General features: G+C 43.9%; 1 protein-coding gene across 16 annotated transcripts in view; it reads right to left on the reverse strand.

Annotated features, from left to right (window-relative positions):
* The window catches only part of CADPS (calcium dependent secretion activator), a 476,502-nt gene that overhangs the window by 159,932 nt on the left and 289,779 nt on the right, over positions 1-26,791 (reverse strand). For all 16 annotated transcript variants that reach the window (XM_060631484.3, XM_081794958.1, XM_060631486.3 and 13 more), the window contains exons 8-10: positions 25,466-25,605; positions 14,246-14,312; positions 2,786-2,894 (exon numbers count right to left, since the gene is read on the reverse strand). In XM_060631484.3, the coding sequence (XP_060487467.1) occupies positions 2,786-2,894; positions 14,246-14,312; positions 25,466-25,605 (316 nt within the window). The remainder of the gene's footprint in view (positions 1-2,785; positions 2,895-14,245; positions 14,313-25,465; positions 25,606-26,791) is intronic.

Genomic DNA, 26,791 nt, shown 5'->3' on the forward strand with positions numbered 1-26,791 from the left:
CTGTTCCAACAAACTGCTTGGATGGACATGGTCTATTTACTTATTTACTAAAAGTTTATTAATTCATTTTTGAGACGGAGAAAGAGAGAGAGAGAGAGAGAGAGAGAGAGAGAGAATCTCAAGTAGGCTCCACACCATCAGCACAGAGCCTGAGGCAGGGCTCGAACTCACAAATGGTGAGACCATGACCTGAGCCAAAACCAAGAGTCAGGAGCTTGACTGACTGAGCCCCCCAGGAGCCCTGACATAGTCTATTCCTAACGGCAAAGTTGTCTAAGGCTTGATGTGCTTGTTTAAATTGTGCCGTTGAATTATTCGGAATGTCCTTTTATTTAGACGTAATTACTTAATCTCATAGAACTTGAGAGATCACTGTATACTCTCCAAACCATACCCAGGGAGAGTTGAAGTGAAGCATTTTCCATTTTTAGGTAAAGATGAGCACCCTGTATGTAAAATTCACACACAATGATTTACTAATTCCCCAAATTAACATTTCAAAGATACTAAACAGGTAGAGTTGACGGAGCACACAGGCTTGTGTCTAGGTGCCCATTTCAATCAGAGGCTGGTGCAAAGGCAAGAACACACACACTTAGGATGCTATCTGCCCCATAAACAACCTCTACCTGTTGGCTCCACTCGCGCCCTGCATAAAGCCAAGAGCAGGAGAAAGAGGAAGTCCTCAGATGTCCTTCCCCATTTGCACGCTCACCTGTCGGGGGCAGTTGAGATTTTCAAATCTCTGAGGACAGGGGCTAAATTGTGCATGACTCCCTCTCCAGCTGGCAAGCGTGACCGTACATAGGGATCCTTCTACAGTGCTTACTTAACTATGAGGATTCTGCCTTCCGCCCCTCTGGTTCATAGGTTTGGAGTGGGGCCCAGGAACTTCTACTGTTAACAAGCACTCTTTAAGCAGTTCTGAGTTAGACTTCTTCTGACAATTGGGAGCCTTTAAATCTCCATTTTCAGTCACACATCACTTTGGAAATACATAGGACTTCGTACACGGAAGAGCAGAAAAGAAGTGGCTTCTTATTCTCAAGAACATAATCCGTTTACACCTTTGGTGGAGGAATTTATAAATGATATCCCGTGGGATCAATGTGGAAAAAAGAAAAGAGGCTTTTAGCATATATGTGCGCGGCTAACTTTTGCATGTGTACAGAACAGCTTTCTCTCCGCTCCTGCCCTCCCCAGTGTAGGAAGAGAATTCTGCTTCCCTGGGCTAAAATAACAATCCGAGCTTTGCTCTAGCGGTACGCATCGCTGTGTTTTCCTGCAAGTGCCAAAGAATGACGTGGGCTAGACCCTGAGTTCCAGCTCTTTTTCTCTCTTTTCAAAATGGGAAAGATGATCCTGGTCCTGTCTCTTTGGTGGGATTGTGTAAGGTCCAAATGCAACCGTGTGGGAGAAAGGAGCAGTGAACCGGCACAGAAGGAATTACTGTCAGAAGAAGATGCTAGTATATTTCCTTCTCAGGTGGGGCCCTTTCGCCTCCCGCTGGAAAACTCAGGTCTCTGGAAAGTTGGAATCTATTTTTCTCAAGGGAATGCGATGGTTTGAGAAGAATGCAGACTATCACAGAACCCGTGAGGCTGGTTTCTTAACGCAGGAGCCACATCCTTTCAGTGAGATGCGTGCAACTGTTTCAAACCCGTAGTCTCCATTCACTAGGAAGGCTTTCCAGGCGGAAACATTTGCCTTCCGTGGTCAGCTCCCTATCACGCTCTGGCCCGAAGCAAATTACCAAGGCGGGAGGTGGGCGTTGGTCCAAATTACTCAGGGTGGCGATTCTGAAGGTGCTCATTTTCCGAGGCGGGCTGGGCCTTCCCCCGCCGCACCTTTTCAGGTTAACATCCTATCTTTTCTCAAACTCTGTTTTTCTTTTATGTGTATTTTGTTGCATGTGGAAGAGCAATATGGGAGTAGAAAAAAAGGTTTTGGGCCAAATAAAGCAGTATGGTTGGAAATGTTTCCCTTGTGCAGATTTGGCATAAAAATAAACTTCTCTGGGAGAGGGCTGTTGGTGCTTGTTGTTCATTAATATGCTGAAATGATTTCGCACCCCCCCCCCCCATTTTGAAGGTTCTTTGAGGCTGATTTTTATTCATTTTTTCCCCCCCGGGAAAAAGATAAAATGGGGGGGGGGGAAGAGGTGTGAGGGGGCAGGATGTAGAACTTATGAGAAATACTACCATTTGTGTGGTTCTTTTAGTTACATAAGGCTAGGAGCTTGGGTGTCTCTGCTGGGGGACTGGTGTCTTCTTAGGAAAGAAGGGCTTTCTTTTCAAGTGCCATCAGCTACCCCTGAATTGTAGTTACCAGACAGAGATATACAGGACGGGCTCCCTTAGACGTGGAGACGCAGACCCTGCCAGGCCCACACATCACTGGTGAAAAACAACACACACTGACATACACACACATAGTCCTGAGGGCACCGATAGGACTCCCCGTTCAGTCATGTCCTTTGTAGCATTCTAGGTGGAGTGCATGTTTCCCATGCCACAGCTATGGAAAAGAAAAATGCATTATGTTTTCTGTTTGCTTTTATGAAGATCCATTGGGTAAAACCAAAGCCCTTGATTGAGACGGCGTTCACTTAACCGGGATGGAAACTCCATAAGATCAGGGTCTGTGGCTGTCCTGGTCACGTGTAAGACCTAGTAAGTCGGCTTAGTGCCCGGCACAGAGGACGCGCCCAGGAAATGTGAGTTGACCCGTGACTGGTGTCAGGGGAGAGTTCTGTGGGTGCAGAGCCTGGAGGGTGGGTGGGTACCTGGCTGGGGGTCGGTGTAGTCCACAGTGTAGCCATCCAGCTGTAGAAGTTCCTGAGGCTCCGCTTTTTTCTCCCGATAACTGCACATAGCAAACGTGTATTGACTGACCTGGGAAGGAAAAGCAGATCATCAGGTTGTTACCCCGGTCCCTGAAGAAACCCTCTCCCGTCAACCATGTCCTTGTCCCTGAGGCCCTGTACTCGTAGCTGGGTTCAGGTTGAGGTTTGCTACCCGCTGGCTGTGTGAGTTAGAGCAAGTTACTCAGACTCCCTGGTCCTTTGTTACCCCACGTGTAGACTGGGATATAATGTGAGGACCTACCTCCCCACTGGCTTATTGTGAGAGCTGAATGAGTTCACGTGTGGAACGGACTTAGAATTTATTCCTGACACCAAGTGCTTGATAAAAGCTAGAAGTTATTATTGCTGTTTGTTATTTTAATGGGCTAAGCCACATGCAAATTGCCATTTCTGTAGCTCAAAACTGGTCAAATAGTGGAAATTTTATAAGTTTTACCTAATGTAACCTTGGCCCTCGCTGAGACTGCCCAGTTCGTACAGGCCTTTTGGTCAGCAGTTAGGGACCAGACGCTCGTTTGCTAATGCCCCAACTATTTCTTGTTACCATTTTATTTTTTGCAAGCCAATTCTCAGAGTCAAGCCACACATTTTTGTTTCCCCCCTCCCGTCTCCCACGGAAGGAGGGCTTCTGGTTGCTTTGCAAAGTCCTCCCTACATCTCAGACAAGCGCAGAAGTGACATGCTGTCACAAGCAATGAGCCCTTGATCACTAGGTGCCAGTCACAGTAGAGCCAGCCTCGGTCCCTGATGGCAGGGCCGCTGTCCCTGGGCAGCCCTCACCAGTGACACAGGCATCTATGCCAATGCCGGGTGAGGGCTCCACAGCTGCAGGCCGGCCTTCAGGACCCTGCCGCCATGGTGTGTGCAGACCCAGCACGGAAACTTAGCAATTCTGCATCGGGCTCATTTGCAAGGTGCCTGTGGGAGAGCAAGCACCCCTCAGGGTTTGGGCTAAAAGCTTGTGGGCCTATTTACCATCCACAATGTCAAACGTCTTGGAGAAGGAGTGCCACATCCCTTATCTCTTAGTTCCCTTTATTAAGAGAGACATTTTCTAAGTGAACTTTGATCCCTGCTGGGGACATTTTTAGCCTCCTCCATGGTGAGATCTTTTTTTTTTTTTTTTTTTTAATGGCAATTAGAAATTGGTGCTCTCCAGCCCTGTACCCATCCATCACCCATCTCCCACATCCTCTGGGGCCTGAAGGTCCTAATGGCAGATAAAGGACTGTGACTGGTTTATCTACTGCTGCCCTCTGTTGGTTCCTAGTGAAAACTTTCTTCACAATGCATATATATATGGTTTGCAGAACTTGTTCCTTATATGGCAAGGCCTTGAGGGATTTCAAGAAAAACAGAAGGCCAGATCACTAAGAGTATTTTCATAAGTGGACGTTCATTATTCTTTGCAATAAGCACAATAACCAATAGCATCTCTTCTCCTAAAAAGGAGGGCTAAGAGTGCAAGCGTGGGGGTCACATTGGCCAAGGGGTCCATCCCAGCTCCGATAAGCTTCACCTACCTAAGTCTCAGCGTCCTCGTCCGTATTTTACTTGCATCTTACTGTTGCTGGGGGGATTAACTGAGCAATAAAGATCTTTACATACTATGTGTGACAATCACATAACAAATGCTCAATCTATACATTTAAATAAGCAGCTTCCTTGCATTTACTGCTACCATTCTAGTATAGAGTAGTTGAGTAGGTATAATTGCCTCCTAGGTTATAAATCCATTGAAGGTAAGCCTAGGGAGCCAAACGTCTTGGTTATATTTGCCTCCTTATAAACAAAGTCTACCATATAAAGGGCATTTGCTGATTGAGTCTGATTGGTTCTAAAAAGTCAAGTATGTATAATCTAATAAAGATACTTGGGGGGGGGGTCCAAATTTCCATGTTATCCTAAGCACAGCACCAGACCTTTCCAACACATTGCTTGTCTGAATAAATTATCTCCCGGGTCCCCAGCATGAGAGTGACCATACATATTGCCTGAACAGTTCCACAGTGATTTTTACCTGTCTCTGGCAACACAAGAGATGATGTAGTTTGTTAACGTGATTATCAGCCAGAGCGTCGCAGACGCTAACTTGAGATCAGAAAAATATCACAACAGAAGGGCGTCACTTCAAGAGTCATGCATTTACTATTGCTACACACCTTGGGTTTTTGATTTCCCTGTTCTATTTCAGGTGCCTGCTTCCTGGAGCGCTGTGCTCTGCTGCCCTCTTCTGGTAATACTGCAGAAGTTGTCCTGACAAACTTAAAGCTAATAGAAACTAGAATCGGTTTATTAGAAGCATTTTAATTGGGAATTTGGTGACTTACTTTAGGAAGTAAAGGCAGGAAGAAGAAATTCCAATTTTTGCAAATGTGAGGGGGCACCTCAGTTTTTCTAGCGTGTTGGAAGGGTGGGGGAATAGCAAAAGGTTTGGGAATGTTTTGCTTTTTTTTTTTTTAAGCTTCTACAAGACATCACTAAGTGAAAGGCATTGCCAATGAAATGAATGTTTCTCTGCCTCAGTAAAATTCTCTTTAAACTGAATTTTGATAAGAAGTTAATGAGATGGTGAGCACTCATGTAATGATGGCACAGAAAGACCTAGAATGTCACAAGTCAGAGAGTTGGCCACCCCTGCCACAGCGGCTGGCCCAGAACAACAGAAAACAGAGACCCAATGATCGGAAATGACCCGCAGACATCTGAAAGTGCCCTTTGGAGAGAAAGGCTACAGGACTGCAACGTTTACATCTTTGGAATTTTCACCTGGTGCATACCTTCATATGGAATCGTGGGACCAGATGGGCTGTTGGGACTTCTGAGGGTACAGCCTTCAAGGTTTGTTTATAGGCGGCCGGACCTCCAATTTACACAGCCACCCTCAGCGTATTTTCAGGCACTATTTAAACTAGGAAATGGTTTATTAACAGCGTTTCTTAAAGAGTGGGCTGAGGCCATTTTCATTAGAGCGTGCGTATGGCGGTGTGGGGTTTCAGTTATAAATATGTATATTCTTTAAGACAGAACAACAGAATCTCAGGTCAGGCTGGGTCTCAGGGATTGATATTTTTCATAACTGCTCTAGATATTTCTTAAAGCACACTGAAGCTTGAGAACCATTGTTTTAATATACAGGAACTGTCCAGAAACTTTCAGTCCCTGACTTTCAGGTATATTTAACAACTAGCACTCAGATGCGACATGAAAGGGTCAGTGCTTTCTTTTCCTCGGACTCTCCCTTCTCCTTCACCCCATTATCCCTTGAAGACTTAAGTCCTTGCACATACGACTAAAGATAGAATACATTTTGTCTAGCCACCCCCCCCCCTTCTTGCCTTTACCATCATTTCTTATGAATGCCTCAGCTGTTATTTTTACTGAACCCCGGTCAGTCGCCCTTGCCCAAAGCTCACATACATCCATTTTAGAAAAGAGTTCTTTATTTATGGTAGATTCATTCATTCATTTAACAAATCCTTAGGTAATACGTTTGGTGCTAGGAATATATAGATGTATTAAACTAGATATGACTTCTGCTCTTTTGCCTAGTGTGAAGGCAGACATTAATCACATTACCTCAGAAATGTGTAACTTTAATGGGGACAAGTATTTTAAAAGGAGATATATGGTACTATAAGAGCTTAGGAATTTGGTCTAGTTGGGTGGCCACGGAAAGTTTTCATGAGGAAGCACTGACTGATGGAGCCAAGATCTGAAGATGTAGAAATTTTTATGATATGAAGAATAGAATTCCTGGGACCAACGACCATTTTTATTTTATTTTTAAAAGATGCTCAACTTAAAAATTTTTTTATTTTTTAAACAAAAGTTTACTCATTTTTGAGAGAGAGAGAGAGAGAGAAAGAGAAGAGAGAGAGAGAGAGAGAGAGAGAGAATGGGGGAGGGGCAGAGAAAGAGGGAGAAAGAGAGACTCCCAAGCAGGCTCTGCTGTCAGCCCAGAGCTGGAGGCGAGGCTTGAACCCACAAACCAAACCCCGAGATCACGACCTGAGCCAAAATCAAGAGTCAGAGCTCACCTGACTGAGCCACCCAGGTGCCTCCAAAAAATATTTATTTTTAAGTAATCTCTATGCCCAATTTGGGGTTCAAACTAACAACCTCAATATCAAGCAGACTGAGCCAGCCAGGCGCCTCAGGACCATTTTTTTTTTTTTTCAACGTTTTTTTTTTATTTATTTGTGGGACAGAGAGAGACAGAGCATGAACGGGGGAGGGACAGAGAGAGAGGGAGACACAGAATCGGAAACAGGCTCCAGGCTCTGAGCCATCAGCCCAGAGCCTGACGCGGGGCTCGAACTCACGGACCGTGAGATCGTGACCTGGCTGAAGTCGGACGCTTAACCGACTGCGCCACCCAGGCGCCCCGCCTCAGGACCATTTTTAACGTGACTTGGTTGTAAATGAAGGGTCACAGAGTCTAAATCCTAGACTCCTGATTGACGTTAACATGAAGGCCACCTGGTGGAGTAGAGGGATAATAGGTTTTGGAGCTATACAGACCTGGATGTGATGCTCAGATCTGCTATTTTCTAGGTGTGTGTGACCTGGGGTAATTCAGTTAACTCTGCTGGGACTCAGTTTCATTTTCATTAAATGGAGCCGATGATAACAACCGTTGAACGTTTCTTATGTTTGAATACAGAGCGTTAATTTCTCTGGTAGCTGAATGCTGATTTTACTAGACGAAATCACCATATTTCCCACTTTCAGTCTATTATATAGCTCCTCTAGGGGTATTTGCCCCTCTAGCCAGAGGTAGGGTGGGTGGGACATACGGCCCGACCTAGCCAATCAGCATCACATCTCCCTGGCTACAGTGATTGGTAGGGAGATGAGCACATGACCACAAGGGTCAATAAAAGCTCAATGAACTACTGAGAAGAAAACTTTCTTTCTTCTGGGGCTGCCAAACTGGTGTAAATCCTGACCTTTCCCAGTATTCTGCAGGGAGAGAATGTTGTTTGAGGGTGATACCTGCTCATCAGAAAACACAATCAAGAGATGGTAATGATAGAGGCTCAAAGCAGTGATGGCTTTGCCTGAGCCCTGGACCTAGCCTTACCAGAAGAGTCTTTATTCAATTGCTAATTTAATTAACTAACCAATACAATTCTTCCCACTTTAAAACTTAAGCTAGTTTGGGTTGGTGTCATTTGCAACCAGAATATAAATACATATGTTCTTTAAGGCAACTGTAAATTTGAGTGGGAAAAATGGACAGAGAGTTAAAAATCACTCAACTACTTATAGGTCTTACAATTCATTAAAAAAAAATTTTTTTTAATGTTTATTTATTTTTAAGAAAGAGACAGAGTGCGAGTGGGGGAGAGGCAGAGAGAGGGGGAGACACACAATCTGAAACAGGCTCCAGGCTCCGAACTGTCAGCACAGAGCCTGACCTGGGGCTTGAACTTGTGAATCGTGAGGTCATGACCTGAGCTGAAGTCAGACGCTCAACAGACTGAGCCACCCAGGAGCCCCAGTCTTACAATTCATTTGTGGGGTTGACTTATTTAATACGGTTTCCTGAGCTACAACTACTATATTCCAAGGCACTTTACATTATCGGACAATATTTTATCCTTTTCAGATTTAGTGATTTTTCTGAAAGCTAGAGCAGAGTTTTTAGTTTTTATATTATACATAGGGAATCAGCAATAGGGTAGCACTGGTTCTGTCTGATGCAAGGTAATTTAATTCTAGAACATTGTATAGGCATAAATCTCTTGGGGACTGGTCCCATCAAGTGCTTGGAATCATGGAAAGTATTTGGAGTCAGAAGACCTGTGTTAGGTTTCACATTGGCTGCCTATTAGCTGTTGACCATGGGCATGTCACTTAACCACTCTGAGCCTCACTTTCCTCAAGTATGAAATGGGTTAAGACTTGTCTTCATTGTATTACAGAAAGGTTGTAAAGACCAACTTGATGAACACTTTGCAAAGTCTAAGAGGCCATACAAATATGAGCAACTGTCAGCATTATTAGAAGAGCCACATAATATTATGGTTTGTATGGTGCCAGAAAGGGAAAAAATGGCTCAGAAATACGTTGCTGAAGACCAATCAAAAACTGATTCTGACCTGAAGTCTTTTGGGCATAGAAGAAAAATATTTTTATTGTATTGTATTGTATTTTATCTTATCTTATATTTTTAGTAAAAATATTTTTAATCTAAAAGGATGATAGTGATGAGACTTCCTAGCCTGGTCTGGGTGATGAGTTGGCCACTTCCATTCCTCTCCTTACACACCCAAGCTGGAGAGCTCTAGGGAGGGCTCTATGGAATTGGCACCTTTATCATTAGCATTGGTTTGGTCAGAGTTCCTAATAATGGTAACCAGTGTGTTTGGTTTTTCCCATGGCTTCCAGGGTTTAGAATGAATTTACCAGCAACTTCTTGACTTGGGGTGCTGAGGACTCATTTCCCCTTACTCTTTCAGTTAGAGTTTGCAGCCATGTTTTTGAGACATTTATTGGAACTTAAAGGAACATGGCTGAGGAAGCTTTCTCATGTCATTTGCATATAATCATCTGTATCGATATTCTGATGCTCAACTCCATGGGGGCATAAACTCTGAAATGGTGTGGTCTAAAGGGGACGGCAGCTTTTGCTTTTTATTTGTTTGTTCGTTTATTTATTTAAGTTTTTAAATGTTTATTTATTTTTGAGAGAGACAGAGTGCAAGTGGGGGAGGGACAGAGAGGGAGGGAGACACAGAAGGTGAAGCAGGCTCCGGGCACTGAGCTGTCAGCACAGAGCCCAATGTGGGGCTCAAACCCATGAGCTGTGAGATCATGACCTGAGCTGAAGCTGGACATTTAACTGACTAAGCCACCCAGGCACCCCAGGAGCCTTTGCTTTAAAAAGGACAACGACCACTGAGGCAATAATTCTTTAAAGGTAGTCTCTGGGCAACCAGCAACGGTATCTCCTGGTGTGCTTGTAACACACAGGTTCCCCAGTCTTATGCCAGACCTACTGAATCAGAACCTTCTGGATGGCACTTGGGATGTGGATTTTATTTTTTAATGTTTATTTATTTTTGAGAGAGAGAGAGACAGAGCATGAGCGGGGAAGGATCAGAGAGAGAAGAGAGCACAGAATTTGAAGCAGGATCCAGGCTCTGAGCAATCACTGCAGAGCCTGATACAGGACTTGAACTCATGAACGGTGAGATCATGACCTGAGCCGAAGTCAGATGCTTAACCTACTGAGCCACCCAGGAGCTCTGGGATGTGGATTTTAAATAGTACCCAGAGCCAGTGGTCCAGGCCTGTACTGGAGAACACCATCTCATTGCATAGGAAGACTTAAGTCTGTGGCACAGAACTCCCCAGGTTGGGGGCAGCGTCCAGCCACATCCATCCTGATTTTAGTCTTAGTCCTTAAAAATGGGAATCACTGCTTTGGTACAGAAGCCCTCTGAGGATACCCTTTGTCCCTGGCTAGTAGGAAGTCCATTTACAATCTATCTTTTGGTTCCCCCAAAGTAGTAACACTAAAAGCAAATCTCATTTAGGGCGAATTTTAATAGTTCTTCATTACAGACAAAAATGTAGACTCTATGTGCTTGTCTGTGTGTGTGATGGGGGCGGGGAGAGTTGGGGGTGGAAGGGGAGAGGATTTTGAGGAGACTGGTGTTGGGTGTGTTCTCTTCCTCTTAGGTTTTCCGCAGTGTTTTCCTTGAAATTAAATTTAATGGAATTCATATTTGTGTTGGGAATCATGTATTACAAACTCTCTATAAAAATACTTCCCAAGACCTAACATGAGTAGAAAGGAAGAAATATTCAGTAAGTCACTCGAGTAGCATATACTTCCTATGTGTGGTTTGCACGCTGATGTCCTTGAAGCTTGTTCCAAGGCTGCCTGGGGAGTAGGGGGGCAGGCTGAGGGGAATCTGCTTCCCTCCCCAGCTCCTTCACCCATCCCCACATTTGGCCAGAGTGGGTTCTCCTGGTTTCCCTTCTGCATTTTGAGTTTCGATGGCAGGGTTTGGTGGCCAAAAAGAAACTGGTGATCGTTTATACCTGTGACTGAAATCAACACGGCATGCAGCTCTTGGGTGCTGATTGTTACTACTCGTCCCATCATCCTTCTCTTCCAGCAGCCTCAGAGATTTTGCTTCCCTTGAACTGGGCCAGACCTGGCGCTCTTGCAACTATGGTGGCACTGGGGTTGTTTCAAAGGGGGTGAGCTTTCGGGTTATCATTTTGATAAAACACTTGCAAATGTGGTCACTTAAACAATGGGGGAGAAAAAGTGGGAAGAATCCAAAGACAATGCAATATTTTCTAGGTAGGATCAAACTGCTTTTAGACATTGTTGTCGTGAACAGGGCTCTGTGACAGTGGGCTGTCATGTCACCGGTGTTGGCCACAGAGGTTGTTAAGGGAGAATCTGATTTAAGTTGAAACTGAAGGTTATGTTTGGACGATCGACGTCCCCAACGCACCTCAATGGCTCTTGAAAGTTATGAGAATCATGTGTAAGTGAAACCTATTGAAATCCTGAAAGTGTTCTCTTCAGCTGTCCAGGAAAGATGTGGAACTTTACACGGGCTATGTATGTCCTCTGCTGATTTTCACATGTGAGCGCAGAACTTGGCTTTTAGCGACTGTGCGATTCATATCTTCTCGTGGTAGAAAGCTCAGCGTGAAGGCCCCGAGATGTCTGTGTTCCAGTTATACCGCCTAACACAATCATTCTCTCCTTTTCAGTTCAGTACATATTGTACAGACAGGCTTCACTGATATTTTGGGCACATTTCCTCGTGTTTTTTTTCCTGAAGAGTTTTTTTCCCTCTGAAATCGCTTGCAAAGCGAGAGGTCAGCTATTTCTCCTAAGTACATCATCATTTCAAAGATTTTCAGAGAAAAGTCATGTGTCCAGTGGACCAATAGCTCAGAGGAGGAGGGGAGATTGTGTATCATGGTGAGAGGGCCACCTGTCCCGCTTCCTCTGGGAAGTTGTCACCGGCCACTCTCCAGGCCATTTGATCTTTCCTTTCTCAGAACCACTTGAAGCCTAGCCTAGGTCCTTCTTCTCTCTCTTTCTTTTCCTTCTTTATTCCACCAAACATTTCCTGGATGCCCATGCCAGGTACTGAGCTAGACGATGTGTATGTGTGTGGTGGGGGAAGAGGGAAGGACACAAAGATAAATTGGAAACCAAACCGGCCCTGAGACAGCACATAATCTACTCGGAAAGGCCAGGCAACCTCACAAGTAATTCCAAGAAAGGCCGCTCTGCCCACCGAGAAGCACTGGATGGGGGAGAACTGTCCATAATCTTGCACTGTATTTTTTGGTGGATTTTGTCTCTCCGTTTATAATGCCCTCTCTTTAGAGAGGCCACCAGATGTTTTTGCTTGCCTAGCATCCATTTCTCCTTCTGGTCATGGCATTCTGGTTTTGCACTGGAGACAGCCCAGTGGGACTGTTAAATCAAAGTGCCATGGTCTGCCCCTGCTAAAAGCTGGGTGTGTGACCCAAGCTGAACTGATCTCTCTTTCATATTCGGCCACTGACTGGAGATACAAGGGTAGAAAATGTTCAGAGCAGACTTTGTCTTAGGACCACATCGATGACACAGCCAGGGTTCCCTCCACCTGGATTTCTGGCACTACTCTGGGTCCTGTCGTAGTAAGGATGGCTCATTCAGCTTTTTCAACATCCTGTTATTATTACCTTAATTAGCTTGGGTCTGTTTCTGCTGTTTACATATATAAAGCACTTCTAACAGATTCCCTTCTGGAAAGTGAAAGATCAGGCCTCATAGTTCTTCTCTATGACCTACCAAGTGCCCTACACAGAGAAGATGCTCAATAAATACTGGTCAGTTGATAGTTTGAAGAAATGTATCTCAGGATGAAATATACTCCTTGCCTAGCTATGGATTATTTAGGAGTTTGGGCACAATTCCAAAGTTTTCCTTGGGCTAATTTATTCTAAGATTTTGTTCTACCCCATAGCAACCACAAAAGCAAAAATGACCTCTTGCTTATAGCCAGAGAGATGCATTTTGCCATAGTAGCACAGCAGAGACTTGACTAGGTCTACAGGAAGTCACATCTTAGAAGGTCAGGGTTGGTAGAAACTTCAAGGCCATCAGGCCTAAGAAGCAGTTGCTTTATAGTTAAGATTTAGAATTGGAATGGCTCTAAATACTAGTCAATGCCTATAGTGAACATAGTAACCCAATGAACACTTTTAGTCACTAAACCACAAGTTACCTTGCTTTGTGGCATCTTCCAGAATAGAGCATATATGAATTTTTTTTTTTTTTTGCAAATTAAATTACAGTGTATATGCTCTGGTGGAGACCGCAAATTAAAAAGAGGCAATGACGGGTGCCCTTATAAACTGAAAAATCCTGACGCAAGAAGCAGATGAACCAAATTTTAAAAAGGGCGGGGAGATTATCAAGGACAAGCAGCACTATTTCTGGACACTTTTTCTTAAACTGACAAGAGAGCAAAGGTACTATTTATACATTACTCATGTATTAGTAATACCAATATCTACATCCACATCTGTATCTATATATAGATAGATGTTCCTTGCTGCATGGTTAATAATAGTTCCAATTGGGGAAGCCCACAAGTCCTTCAAAAAGGAAAATTCTACAGATACGTGAGCCAGAGCTATCTATGCAAACGTGGAAAAACGTCTATAGTGATTTATGTTAAAAAAACAAAAAGCGAGCTGTAGGATGACACAGAGTTTGGTATCTCTGGAAAGATATATTCCAGACTTTTAAACATAGTTAAGGGAGGTCAGTTAAGACTTTTGGAAGCCCTACGAATCAAGGGAGTGGCATACTCCCCCCACCCCCAAACACCAAGGAATTCAAAATCAAACATACCGAACAGTAAAAGAGATGTCAAAAGTCTGAGTAAATTCTGACTCTTTTTCGTAATGGGTATCTTTAGAAATAGCACATTCTTCTAAAACAATGTCAGTGTTCCTAATGGCCTAAACAGGCACACGCTTGCTTCCTCCCTGGGACCCTGCGTCACGGGCAGCTCACCTCTCCCACTTATCTTATGTATTCCTGCATTCAAGGATTCTAAAATAACGAGCATGCCTTAATTTTTCTCATTTTAAAGTGATGTAAAAATAGGGAAAAGCAACACAAGGGAGTGCTGTGGGTAGCGGAAATTTCGATGTCCCTCTGAATTGTAGTCACATGCTTATACAATGGGTAAAAATCCATTAAGCTAACTGCTTGAGCACTGTGCGCTCTAAGTTATACTTCAAATAAAAACCATTAATTAATCCTTAATCTTAATCCTTAATCCAAATCTTTAATACTGATGGCTCTTAAGACAGACAAAGTTGAAGAGTTACCTGGACCAATACAAAAAACCTCTTCTTCCATCTCTTCCAGACATTCTTACCGATGGCCCATAAATACCTAAGGAAAAAGAAAAAGACCAGAGTTGCATTAATGCTTGAGCGACTGCACTGTTTAATTCACTTGACCATGAAGCTTGGTACTCATAAACGAGGAAATGCACATGGCTCAGAAAAAGAACGCAGATTTTGGCGCTGTGTGACTGAGGATAAGGAACAGCAAGCCAAAATTCGCTTCCACTCCCAGAAGGAATTGTAGTTCCTCCTTACACTTGACTAATATTCTTTGATTGATTCCAGAAAGCACCTTGGAAAATGTTACATTGAGACTTAATTTTTGTATGTGCTGAAAGTCTATTAGGTAGGGAAACTCCTGCCAAAGCTGCACGAGAGAAAAAAAGAAGGCTAAATCCTACAACCAGCCCCTATGCCTCATGTCGAGGCTCAGCCAGGAGACGCCCCCTCCCCCACCTTTGCTCTAATTCTGTCAAATGCAGGTATATTACAGGAAAGAGATTTCAAGTCAACATAGAAAGTTCTCCCTATACCTCTCCCCTTTCCCCAAATGCTCTTCTGTTGATGGAAATTAATCTTGATATAGAAAAGTGAAATAAAAGGAAAGTTAAGAATTACAGAGGAATAACTCAAAGCTATCTGGAGATTTTACAAGTGGTCTTACTAATTCATTCGCAAATTACTCCGCTGGCCTTGTGGATTGCCGCACACTAAACTGACACTAATCAAGGAAGTGAGGCCCCTGGTTTTCAGGCTCTACTGGACCAAGTGAGGAGAGATCTGGTCATACTCAAAAACATTCAAATACTCAAGTTCCCAAACTGGCTTTATCTGCTATAAAAATCAACTGGACAACTTCCAAATCCTCACTTCACCTGGAATCAGACAGAATTTCCGCTTTGGAACATAAAGAAGAATGCACCTAATTAAAATTTATACCATTTGACAAATTTCAGGGGCTCTGAGAACTGGCTGGTGGCCAAAATGTGCTCAGATCTTTAAGCCAGAAACCCAGGAATCACCCTGGGTTCTTCTGTTTCCTCCTCCTTACTCCTTCATTGCCAAGTGCAGCTGATTTTTACTTCCTGCAAAGTTCATCACTCTGCTCAGTCTCTATCCCTCACACCCTCACTATTTCAGTCCCAGCCCACAGCTTTGCTCCCATGGACAATGGTAGAGGACGCTTTTAATGGGTGTCAAGGACACCCAGAATGATTTTCATCCCCCTCCTGGCCATGAGATGCGGCCCACCATTTGCAGATGCTATCACGCCTTTCCCTGATGAAACTCCATCGGTGGGTCTCCCTTGTTTACATGAAGGGAGCCTCAAACTTTGGCCACTCACATTCCACTTTCATGATCTTTCCTGTATCTGCCCACCTGTTCTATGGTTTACTTGGCATTTTCCTTTAAATTAACTTATTTAACACAAATACATTTATTTTGAAAGAAAACTTTATATTATAGCCTTGATACACTAGTTATATATTATGTGGCTCACATGAAAACACATACGTAAACATTTAACGAACATACGCTTGTCTGTACATCACTAAGATGATTGTGTGTGCCATCAGTGATATAAATCCACTCAGGGAAACTGTAGCCTATAGAGATAAAATCCAGCATCTTGACCTGGCCTGAAAACCTGTTCATTCTCTGGCCCTGCTCGACTGTCTAGACTCAGCGTCTGCACATTACATTACCCGTAATCCCTGACCACACCAGAAAGTTTCACACTTGTGTAATTTTGCACGTGCTTCACAGCCTGGAATTGTCTACTCTCAGCTCCTTATGTTCAAACTCACATTCTTCCTAAGTTTAAATCCCTACCTTGATGTCATCACCCCCCCTGGGCCTTGTGGATGACTCCTCTGTTACAATGATTACACTACTATAATTTGTCTTTATATTTATTGTTCCTACTGGATTGTGAGCTCTTTGAGGGAAGGAACCTTATTCCTTCTTTCTAAATTCTTATTTCTAAATTCCTAGCACAGAACCTTGTTGTGCTTTTTAAATTCCTAGGATGGTTCTTGATATGTAGTAGGAGGTCAGTATATATTTGTTCTATTTCAATGGGTTTGGAAGGCCATGATCTTGGGAAACTAGAACAACCTTTGTAAATGTTTCCGATGAGGTTTTAAAACACTGCATAAAGACATGCAACCCATCACCAAGTTCTTTGGGTTTTCCATCCAAAATATATCTCAACTGTTTCCATCCCCACTGCTGCTCCCCAGTCAAGCCTCCAAGATGTCCACCTGGGCCACAGCAACAGGCTCCTAACCCGTCTCCCTGCTTCACTCTTGCCCACACTCCATGCACTACACAGCAGAGAGTGACCGTTTTAATGGCTAAGTCAGATTGTTAATACACTCATTATAAATCAGGATAGGAAGCGATGGAAGGGTTTTGACCAGGGTAGAGACATGATCATATGGCTGTTTAAGATGGTTCCAGGGGCTGCTGGATGGAGAAGGCACTGTGGATGAAGGGGGCAAGAGAGAAGGCATGGAGATCAGCAAGGACCTGGTGGCAGTGGTCCAGGTGCAAGAGATAGCATGGTGCCTGGACCAGGACTGAGGCCATGGCAGTGGTTAGATGGCTGGTAAGTACATCAGCCCTGAGGCCAACATGGTCAGCTCCACCGTTGATTTGATTCCCTCCCCAGCTGCCATCCACTGTCCTGGCCAGTGCTCTCAACCTTCTCAAAATAATATATTCACATGTTCATGGCAGACATTGACATCAAAAGGAGGTGTGGCCAGGGCTAAAGAGGAAGAGGGTTCACTGGACCGTAACTGTTAGCATTATTGTCTTCCGGTTCTCATTATGATGGTTACTCTGAGATGCTGGGCAAGGCGCTTAACTGTCTGGTGCCCTGGAAAAGGGAATGGTTCTTCTCCTGAAGGGTTGTTGTGGGGATTAAATGAGATGATTCTTGTGAAATAGGAGCACGAGGCACAGCAGAAAGTAGATACACAATAAATGTCAGCCTTATTATAAACTATCTCTGTGTACAGAGCAAAGTGTATCATTACTAGTAGTAAATAATAGCTAAATATGTGAAAAGAAATCTCCTCGGACATATGGACATAGGAAAACAGATGAAATGAAAATCATATGAAGAAAGTGGGTGAAAACATTTGTATTTGTAGTAATGACTGGCAAGGTTATAACAGTCTCCTACTTTTCTGGAATTATATCTGGCAGCTACTACCCATTTTCTTTTTCCCCTTTACTTGAACTCACATAGAGAAATTCAGAACAGTTAACACAGACACTACATTCGAAGTTTGTAGTTTTTTTAACACTTTTTTTTTTTAATGTTTATTTACTTTTGAGAGAAAGAGAGAGCGAGACGGAGTGTGAGCAGGGGAGGGGCAGAGAGGGAGACACAGAATCTGAAGCAGGCTCCCGGCTCCAAGCTGTCAGCACAGAGCCCGACGCGGGGCTTAAACCCACGAACCATGAGATCATGACCTGAGCCGAAGTGGGACGCTCAACCTACTGAGCCACCCAGGTGCCGTTGAAACTTATCATTTTAGTTGATGGAAATGAAAGCAGGAAAAGGAATTCACTAAAAGCCACAGAATATAACTCAAACTGAAGCATAATAAAATACTAGCTACTGCTTGATGAAGTTTTACTAGTAGACTGTGCTGTCTCAGGCACTTTACTCAAATTTACTGTACCTACCTGGAGGGGGTAAGGCCTGGAGTCTGGAGCCGTGTCACCTTGGTGCATGGACCCGACACAAAGTACATGCTTATGGTTAGGTACTTCATTACATTATTATTCCTATTTTACAGGTGAGGGATCTGCACTCCAAGTAACCAGCTCAGGATTCCACAGCTGGTGAACGGAACAGCCAGAACTGAAACCTGGAGTAGTTTGGTTCTAGAGTACCCTTTCCACTGCACTATTCTTCGTTCCATTTTAGACAAAGGACTTAGGTTTCTTTTTAAAAAAAATTTTTTTTTAAGTTTCTTTATTTATTTTGAGACAGAGAGAGACAGAGAAATACAGAGAATTTATTTCTGTATAAATAAATGGGGGGAGGGGCAGAAGAGATGAGAGGGAGAGAATTCTGAGCAGGGTCCACACTGTCAGCGCAGAGCCTGACACGGGGCTCGAACTCACAAATCTTGAGATCATGACCCGAGCCGAAATCAAGAATCAGCTGCTTATCGGACTGAGCCACCCAGGCGCCCCCACGAACTTTTGTTTCTTTCCTGAAATGAGAACACGAATTGCTATTCCAATCGGACTTTTCCGGTGAAAGCCTTCTGAATGGGAAAGCTGAGTGGGATCGGAGAAAAAATCAACAATCCTCCTTTGCAAAGTATCAGTTGGTTTGCGTGAAGGAGGGGCTTTCCCTCGGAGGTTTTCCTCAGAATTTATTGCTAATTTGGCACATACCAGAAGGTGTCAAAACCGAGAAAAACTGAGGGCTGCACTGTATCATTTCTGTCTAGTCAGCTCCGCTCTGTATTCTCTTAGGCTGAAACACGCCTAGGAGACAGGACGCAAAGTACCTGCAGCAGATGGGAGTTCTGTCATTGTAGATGCACAGGTGGCCTTCCCCTCAAGCTCCTCACACTACAGACAGATCTATCTGCATGGGCATTAGTGGCCCTCGACTCTCTCTTCGGGCCATCGGGATGGTGGCAATCTGGATTTACAAATAAATCAGCGTTCCAGAGTCGAGAGCCAAAGTTTAGCCTGGTGGTTGTATCTCAGACTCGGGGTGGAAACACCTGTGTGGGAGTTTGGACCCTGCCACCAAGTGCCCTTTGGCTTAGCTGCCTGTGCCTCCGTTTCCTCGGCTGTAACATGGGGACAGTGTGCCAAGTTGTTGTGGGGGCTGATAGGGACCATGCACGGTGAGTGTTTAGCACAGACTGGCGCATAGTAAGTGCTCGGTGACGTTAGATAATATTGTGGCTTGTCATTATCCTTACTAGTAGCAGTGGCCGTAGTAGAAATCGTAGTCTTAGTAGAAAGACGTCCCTGTCAGTTTCATTCTATGAGAGGCCAGAGTGAACTACAAACGACAAAACAGAGGAAAGAGAAAGATGCTCTTGGGTCTTCCATGGCCCCCTGGCTCCAGCATCCCTGGGTCTTGGGACTACTTGGCAGGGCAGCACCCATGGTGATGCTTGTAACTTGTCACATGTATAAAAAACGGGACGGTCTTCCTCCATCTGATGCTTGTGAGTGTCGATGAATTAGTAACTCAGTTCTATTTATTAAACATCCCCTGGGCTTAGCACTAGGTGTACACATGGTGGGTGATCCATAGCTATTCATGGGGAAATGTTTTATTGTACGTCTTCTCCCAGGATGCCTGGGGAGGAGCAGCCAGGGCAGGGAGAAGAGTACGGGCTCCCCTCAGGACCTCTGCCAGAATCACTTGCCCCTGGACCCCTTACGAAGGGGTAAGGATGGCCGAGAGGGACATGGAGACCAAGGATAGGTTGAGGTTTCAGTTTGGCGGGCTGTGGAGCCAGAAATTATGCGTCCGACTTCGGCTCAGGTCATGATCTTACAGCTGGTGAGTCTGAGCCCCGTGTCAGGCTCTGGGCTGACAGCTCGGAGCCTGGAGCCTGCTTCGGATTCTGTGTCTCCTTCTCTCCGCCCCTCCCCACTTTGTGCTCTGTCTCTCTGTCTCTCTCAAAAATAAATAAATGTTAAAAAATTGAAAAAAAAAAAAAAAGAAGAGAAGTCACATTAAGACAAAACCAAGATTCTTTCTGGAGGCATCTCTCCCTTCCTTGGAGAGTGAGTGAGAGCATGGAGGGTGCAAAGACTCCAGATGCCTGAGGCTTCTTGCCACAGCCCAGCGGGAAGATGCATGGACTGGGGAGAAGCACCATAAATGAATGATAGCAAACACTGGTAACAATAACCTCCACCACCAGCTGTTCCACAGCTGTAGCCCTTACCACGTATCAGACCCTGTTCTAAATACTTTACATGTAGTAACTCATTTAACTTTTCACAACCTTATGAGGCAAAACTATCATGACTTTATGCCGAGCAAAATGAGGTCCACAGAGGTTAAGCAACTTGCCTACAGCTAGTAAGTGGTTACTGCCAAGGATTATATCCTAAGTAATTGACCTAATTGGCATTTACAGACAATAATACAACAAAGAACATAAAACAGAATCATAAAAATGTTCAGTCAGTCCAAAAGAAGGCAAAGAAAAAAAAAGGAAAAAAAGAAAAAAGAGGAAAAGGGAACAAAGATCAGAGAGAACAGAAAAAAAGCGAGATGACAAATAGCAATTTTTTTAGTGTATGTTTATTTTTCAGAGAGAGAGAGAGAGTGTGCGCACACACGAGTGGTGGAGGAGGAGAGAGAGAGGGAGACACAGAATCCGAAGCAGGCTCCAGGCTCCCAGCTGTCGGCACAGAAGCCAATGCGGGCTCAAACCCATGAACCACAAGATGATAACCTGAGCCAAGGTCAGACACTTTACCAACTGAGCCACCCAGGTGTCCCAACAAACAGCAATTTAATTTAAACCTAACTGTATCAATAATCACAATAAATACAAATGGGCTAAATATCCCAATTCAAAGGCAGAGATCTTCAGATTGATTTCAAAAAGTTAGAGTCAAATCCATGCTGCATACAAGAAATGCACTTTGACTCTAATGGCATAAATTAAAAATAAAAGGATGGAAAAGATTTACCATGCTAACATTAGTCTTTTAAAAAGCTGGAGGGGGGGCTGTATTACTGTCACACAAAGTAAATTTCAGGGCAAAGAATATTACAAGGGATAAAGAACAGTTCACAATGATAAAGGGGTCAATTAATCAAGAAGTTACAATAACCTTAAATGTTTATGCGCCTCATACTAGAGCTTCAAAATAAATGAGACAAACATGGACAGAATTGTAAGAGGAAACAAATCCATAACTATAGTCACAGATTACAATACTTCTCTCTCAATAATTGATAGAAAATCAGGAAGTATTTAGAGGATTTCAACAACACTATCAGCTAACTTGATTTAATCGGCATTTACAGAAAGTAAGCCAACGAAGGAGATAAAATGGGACCCTAGAAATATTCAATTAGGTCAGTCATGGTAGTCTTGTTTGAGAGTTTACACCAATCGGAGCAGTGTCTTGGAGACTTACAGGGAAGAGAGAGGAATGTGATAGTTGGAAGAACAAGACGTCTAAAGCAACAGCACAGCTAAGAAAATGGAAGAGGAACAGGGATTTTAAGAAGCATGGCTGTGACATATAAACTGTATCCCTTGCAAGTTCTGTTAAAGCATAACAGGAAAATCAGATTTGCTGTAAATTACTCCGGGTTGGGGCACGGCAGTTCACTGAATGAAACCAAAGTGGAATCAGGGGAGCTCTCTATTTCATTCAAGTTTGGGTCCTCCATTTAAGGTTGAACCAGAAGGAATAATGTAATTCTAGACACAGCTCCAATGCTTACTCTCACTTGGGCAAGACTGTTCACCACCCCCACGTCTGTTTCCCATATATGTAAAGTGGGAATTCATTCATTCACTTATTCATTTATGCAACAATTAGATTAATTTATTGGGCTTTTACTACCTGGTAGGCCCTGTAATAGCTACTTTGAACAAGGGAGACAAAGGTCCCTGATGACAAGGAACTCAGAGTCTAATGGGGAAGAGAGACGACAAACTAATAAACAAAGAAATATGTGATGTGTGAGTTGATGATGAGTGCTCTGCTGAAAATAAAGCAGAGTAAGAAAGAGAGAAGACACAGGTGGGCCAGGCATTCTGACATGGCACACAGACATGCAGAAATCAGGGTGAACCAGGTGGAAAGTTGGGTGGGGGAGAAGAGGCATCCAAGGCAAAAGGCATCCAAGGGAAAGGTGGGGCCAAGGGCCCTGAGGTGGGGGTGCACGTGGAGGTGGGGAGGAGCAAGGAGGCCACTGTGGCTGGAAGCGTGATCAAGGTCATATAGGTAGTGGAGTTTTTATCAGATAGGGCCTCGTAGCCATGGTAACAACACTGGCTTTGACTGTGAGATGGGGAATCATTGGAGGTTTTCCAGCATTTGAGTGGCAGGATCTGACTTGTGTGTTAAAAAAATTACTCCGGCTTCATGTCGGGAGACAGACTACAGGGAAGGAAGGACAGCAGGAGGGGGGCTGCTTAATCAGTAAAGGCACAAGTGAGGGAGTTAAGGGTTCAAGGCTTGGATCCAAATGGTGATATAGTGGTGGTGAGGAGAGGCTGAACTCTGGATTTCTCTCAAAGGTACAGTGAATAGAATTTGCTGATGGATGACATGAAGGGGTGAAAGTGAAAGAGAAATGTCAAAGATGACCCCAAGATTCTTGGTCCGAGCAACTGGGTGAAGGGAGAGGCCATTTATTAAGATGGGAGGATAATGATACATAGTCCTTGTGAGGCTGTTTCAGGGAAGAAATGAGAACATGCGTGTGAATGCACTTGCTGAACTTGAAAACACCATATGGATGTAAAATATGAAAAATAACTCTCTGAGGAGCTTATTGTCAAATAGGCCCAGATACTCAGGTCTTAAGGCCCCAAAATAGTGTTGACTTTCTCACTAACATTTTTCTGCTCAATAAGGAAAGTTATTCTGAATGTCCCAGTCTACCAACAAGGACTAATTTACAGTAATTCTGATTTTTCCTTTTATGTTTTAATAAACATTAAAGTAGATAAAATTTATAACCTCATCCATGCTTCTTGAAAATTCCTTTCTTTCTACCATTCTTTAAGCTGTAACACTATTCTGATATTTCTTTTCTTCCTTACACAATGGGGCTCGAGAAAGCTTTTTTAAGTTTAAATGAAAAAAAAATTGTAGTCCATAAGAAACTCTTTTAAATTTCCTTGGGTCATCCCTTGTGGAACTAATTTTGTCCACCCCTGATTTAGGCCACAATGGGTCTCTGGCAGTGTTGTTAAGAAAGCTATTGCCTACTTTTCAGGGCTACTTTAGGTTTTCCTAGTATATTTCCTGGCAGATGGGTAATTTTTACATGGGAGTCTAGAAACACGAAATAGCTGTGGAAACTGTCAGAAGTTGAGTTACATATTTCTTCTGTCATCTGCAGGGTCAAGATAGCTTGAAATGTCTCAATAATTTTACAAATGAACCAGAAGAAAAAAAATTACTGAATTCAAATCAGTTAGTTCAGTTCCCAGCAGCATAAATGAAGAGAATGTGGGAGATGGGAGTGTGTCCCCTGGGGAAATTACTCGGTATGTAAAGTTTGCTGTGGGAATTAAATAAGGGAGTGCATGTGAAACTCCATACTAGGTGGGGTGAGCTGCTGATCCTATAAGGAAGTTTTTTTTTTAAAACTGAACTTTTGAGGACAGATACATCCAATCATATTTTTGTTCTGTCTCTCTCTTCAGTCTGTCCTACCCTCCTCATTTCTCTCTCTCTCTCTCTCTCTCTCTTTCCCTTGCTCACTCTATCCTGCTCATGCTCCTGTTCCTTTAGCAAATAGTTACTGAGCATTTATGAGCAAGTATTTTTGCAAAAGATGAAGAATGTTTTCCTGTATGCTACAAAGACCTAACAGAATTCTCTGACCCTTTGTCTTGCAACTGGGATGTTTACATCAAGGGGGAGAAATTCCACTTAACATTTGGAATAGATGCCAGGAGTATGATCAGAAGGAGGAAAAGGCGACTTCACAAACATTTCATGACACATCTTCATGAGATGCTAACGTAACTGGGGAGAAGCTAGCTGCTCTTCATCATGATGGTGGAAAAAAGACGAAATGTGTAGCAAGGGTCTGGCTCACTCTCCCACAGCTGTCCACTGGCCGCAGGCAGAACAGCTGTGGCAAAATCCCATCTCAGGCTCTGGGAACAGCCTGGTCTCAGGATAATGCTATCCAAATTCTTCAAATCCGTGCCAGAGCTCAAGGGCAGTACGGGGTCTCCAGCTTGTTGGGAAACCTTTTCGTTCTCTGGGGTTCCCCATGCCTGACTCCCTCTGGTGCCCTGACTGGGAGGTACCTATCTTTTCTTGAAACCTTGAGCTTTCCATGTTCCTTGGAATACCAAGGCACTAACTCCCTACAACATCATTCTTTACTTCCTGATCACATGCTGCTGTGGTCTGCTCATGTGCTGGGGTGTGTACTTCCTGTCCTAACCACTCTCTCCTGGACCTCTTTAAATGTTTCTATTTGAATGTGTCTTACTCACTGGCTAGTCCCTGGGTTTGGGTTTTTGTAGCCCCTAAACCTCTAGCACTGTAGAGCACTAAGCCTCTAGAATTACAATCAATTCTCAGTTTTCATTTCCATTTTATGACTTTAAACCATCTCATGAATGCATACACCCCAAAGAGATTTAACGAGATGTTTCTAGAGGAGCTAAGCAGAATGATAGCCAGTGGCAAACGGTACGTGCAGAATAATTGAAAAACAATCCATTCCCTTCTGTTGGTTAGACATTCCCCTCTTCAGTGATATGGCCCAACTCCTTTCTAAGTGCTCGCATTTACTGAGAGAGTGGTGTCCAAGCAGTTTAATTGAATAAACCATGGCATTACCCAGTTGTCAATGAAGATTTCCTGTACAAATCATTGGTTTGATCTGTGAAATGAAACTTATTTCGTTTATTCTTTTTATGCTACTTGAAATAACTGCTCATGCCTCTCAACCTTAAGAACTGAAAATGATCCTATATTTCCTATGTTTTGGTCATTTTTTTAAAAAGACTTCGCTGAACACTACACTCTAACACTGATTTAACGTTAATTGTTTGAAAGTCTCTTGGGTGTGGTTGTTAAAGAAGGTGAGAGAGAGTGAATCATAGAGTCTGAAAGATCTAGATGCCACTGAAAGGAACACAAAGCCAATGAAACCTCCTAAACCAGAATCACTTAGCATGCTCGAATCGCACTGGAAATCCTATTAGAAAAAAAGAAGGAAATCAATCTATTTTGGCAGCACAAATGCACATCCAGTAATCATAAAAATTGAGGTTTGTAGTAAATATAAAAATCAAGAAGTTTTATAAAAGTTTTATAAAAAGTGAAGTTTATAGTAACCAAGAATCTCTCATGAATCCTTTATATTTCCTTCCATGCAGTTCTCTGAAGATCAGCTTTTCTTTTTAAAATTTTTAAGAAACGGATAAAAACCTCTCCCAAACTACCACTTGGAGAAGAAACACTTACCCAGAATGCTTCATGTTTTGAGGCTTATCCATTCGGACAGCAAGTTTGATTTTGAGGTCTTGATCGGGGCAGTTTTTGGAGACTGTCATTTTGTGCCACTCTGACTGTTTGGGGCTGTTTGGGGTAGGGTGGAGAATAACCTGTAGGCGAAAAGGACATCCATCTTAGCCAGAAAGCGGAGACACTGTTACAGGCGTGTTGTTTTCAATGAGAAACTCTGCTGCTGAGAAGCTGTGCGTCTTGCCCAGCTCCCAGGGAGGCGTTTAAATGAAACAGAGGCTTGGCCACAGGACTGCAATTCAAGGCTTCATCTACCAACCGTGGCTGCCTCGTGCCAAGCAGAGACCAGCCAGAGGGCAGAAATGGTGTTCTCTTGCTCTCCTCTCTCTCCCTGGCTAATTCAGGAAAAGTAATGATCATGATTTTGGTCACTCTGCTTGTGCATCTTTCTGAAATTCCGAAGTCCCAAAGCAACCCAGGACAGAGACTCAGGGTCATCATCCATATAAGAAGGCGGATGTATGAAAGAAAGACGTGAGAGATTACACAGTAGAGCACCTCTCGTCCGCTCATTTTTCGCTCCTCAGGATTCCTTCCCCTGTCTCAGGAGGAGGAAATCTCTCAAAGGCCATGGGGAATGCGGAAGGGACTTTATGGGATGGATGAGAAATGAGAGGCCTAGGGAAGGGAGGGATCTGGCTGTCAGTCATGCATTTACATAGACGGTCACACGCATGGGGCATCTCCTCAGGTAACAAACACCGAAATCTGTCCGGGTTTGAAAGGAAGCCCACACAGCAGGAAGGATGGGCTCTCAGAAAGCGTCTTTTTGACCCTGCGCTGCCGAGATGGGGCTCCAATGTGAGGTTCTGTCTCGGAGGCTGCAAGTGAGGCAAGGAGTGGATAACTCGGGACATCTGCCTCTTCATTTTGTGACCGGAGTTCTCAGGAGCCACGTGAGGTCTGAAGAACACGCACAGGGGCAAGAGTGGAATATCTGGAAAATCCCCTGGACTGAGGGAACAGGAACTAAATGCAGGCACGACAAAAGCTGGGCCTGCTAAGATGTGCTTTTGTGGTGGCCACGGGCCCCGATTTGTGGCATGCTGCTCTGGCTCTGTTTTCAAAGCATCTCCTTTCTCTGGGTGCAGGGGGAGGCCGCCTCTCTCCTGGGCTTCTTTCACCTCTGCAGGGGGAGGGGAGGGGTTCGGAGGCTCGGAGGCGGACCCTGCGGCCTTCCAGAGGCTGCCAGCCTCACTGCCCTCAGGCGCCAGGCTGTAATGTAGAGGGTGGGAGCACATGGCTTCCCGTGAGGCGGCACAACAG

This window comes from Panthera onca, chromosome A2 (assembly GCF_046562875.1).
Source record: "Panthera onca isolate mPanOnc1 chromosome A2, mPanOnc1 haplotype 2, whole genome shotgun sequence".
Classification (NCBI taxonomy): domain Eukaryota; kingdom Metazoa; phylum Chordata; class Mammalia; order Carnivora; family Felidae; genus Panthera; species Panthera onca.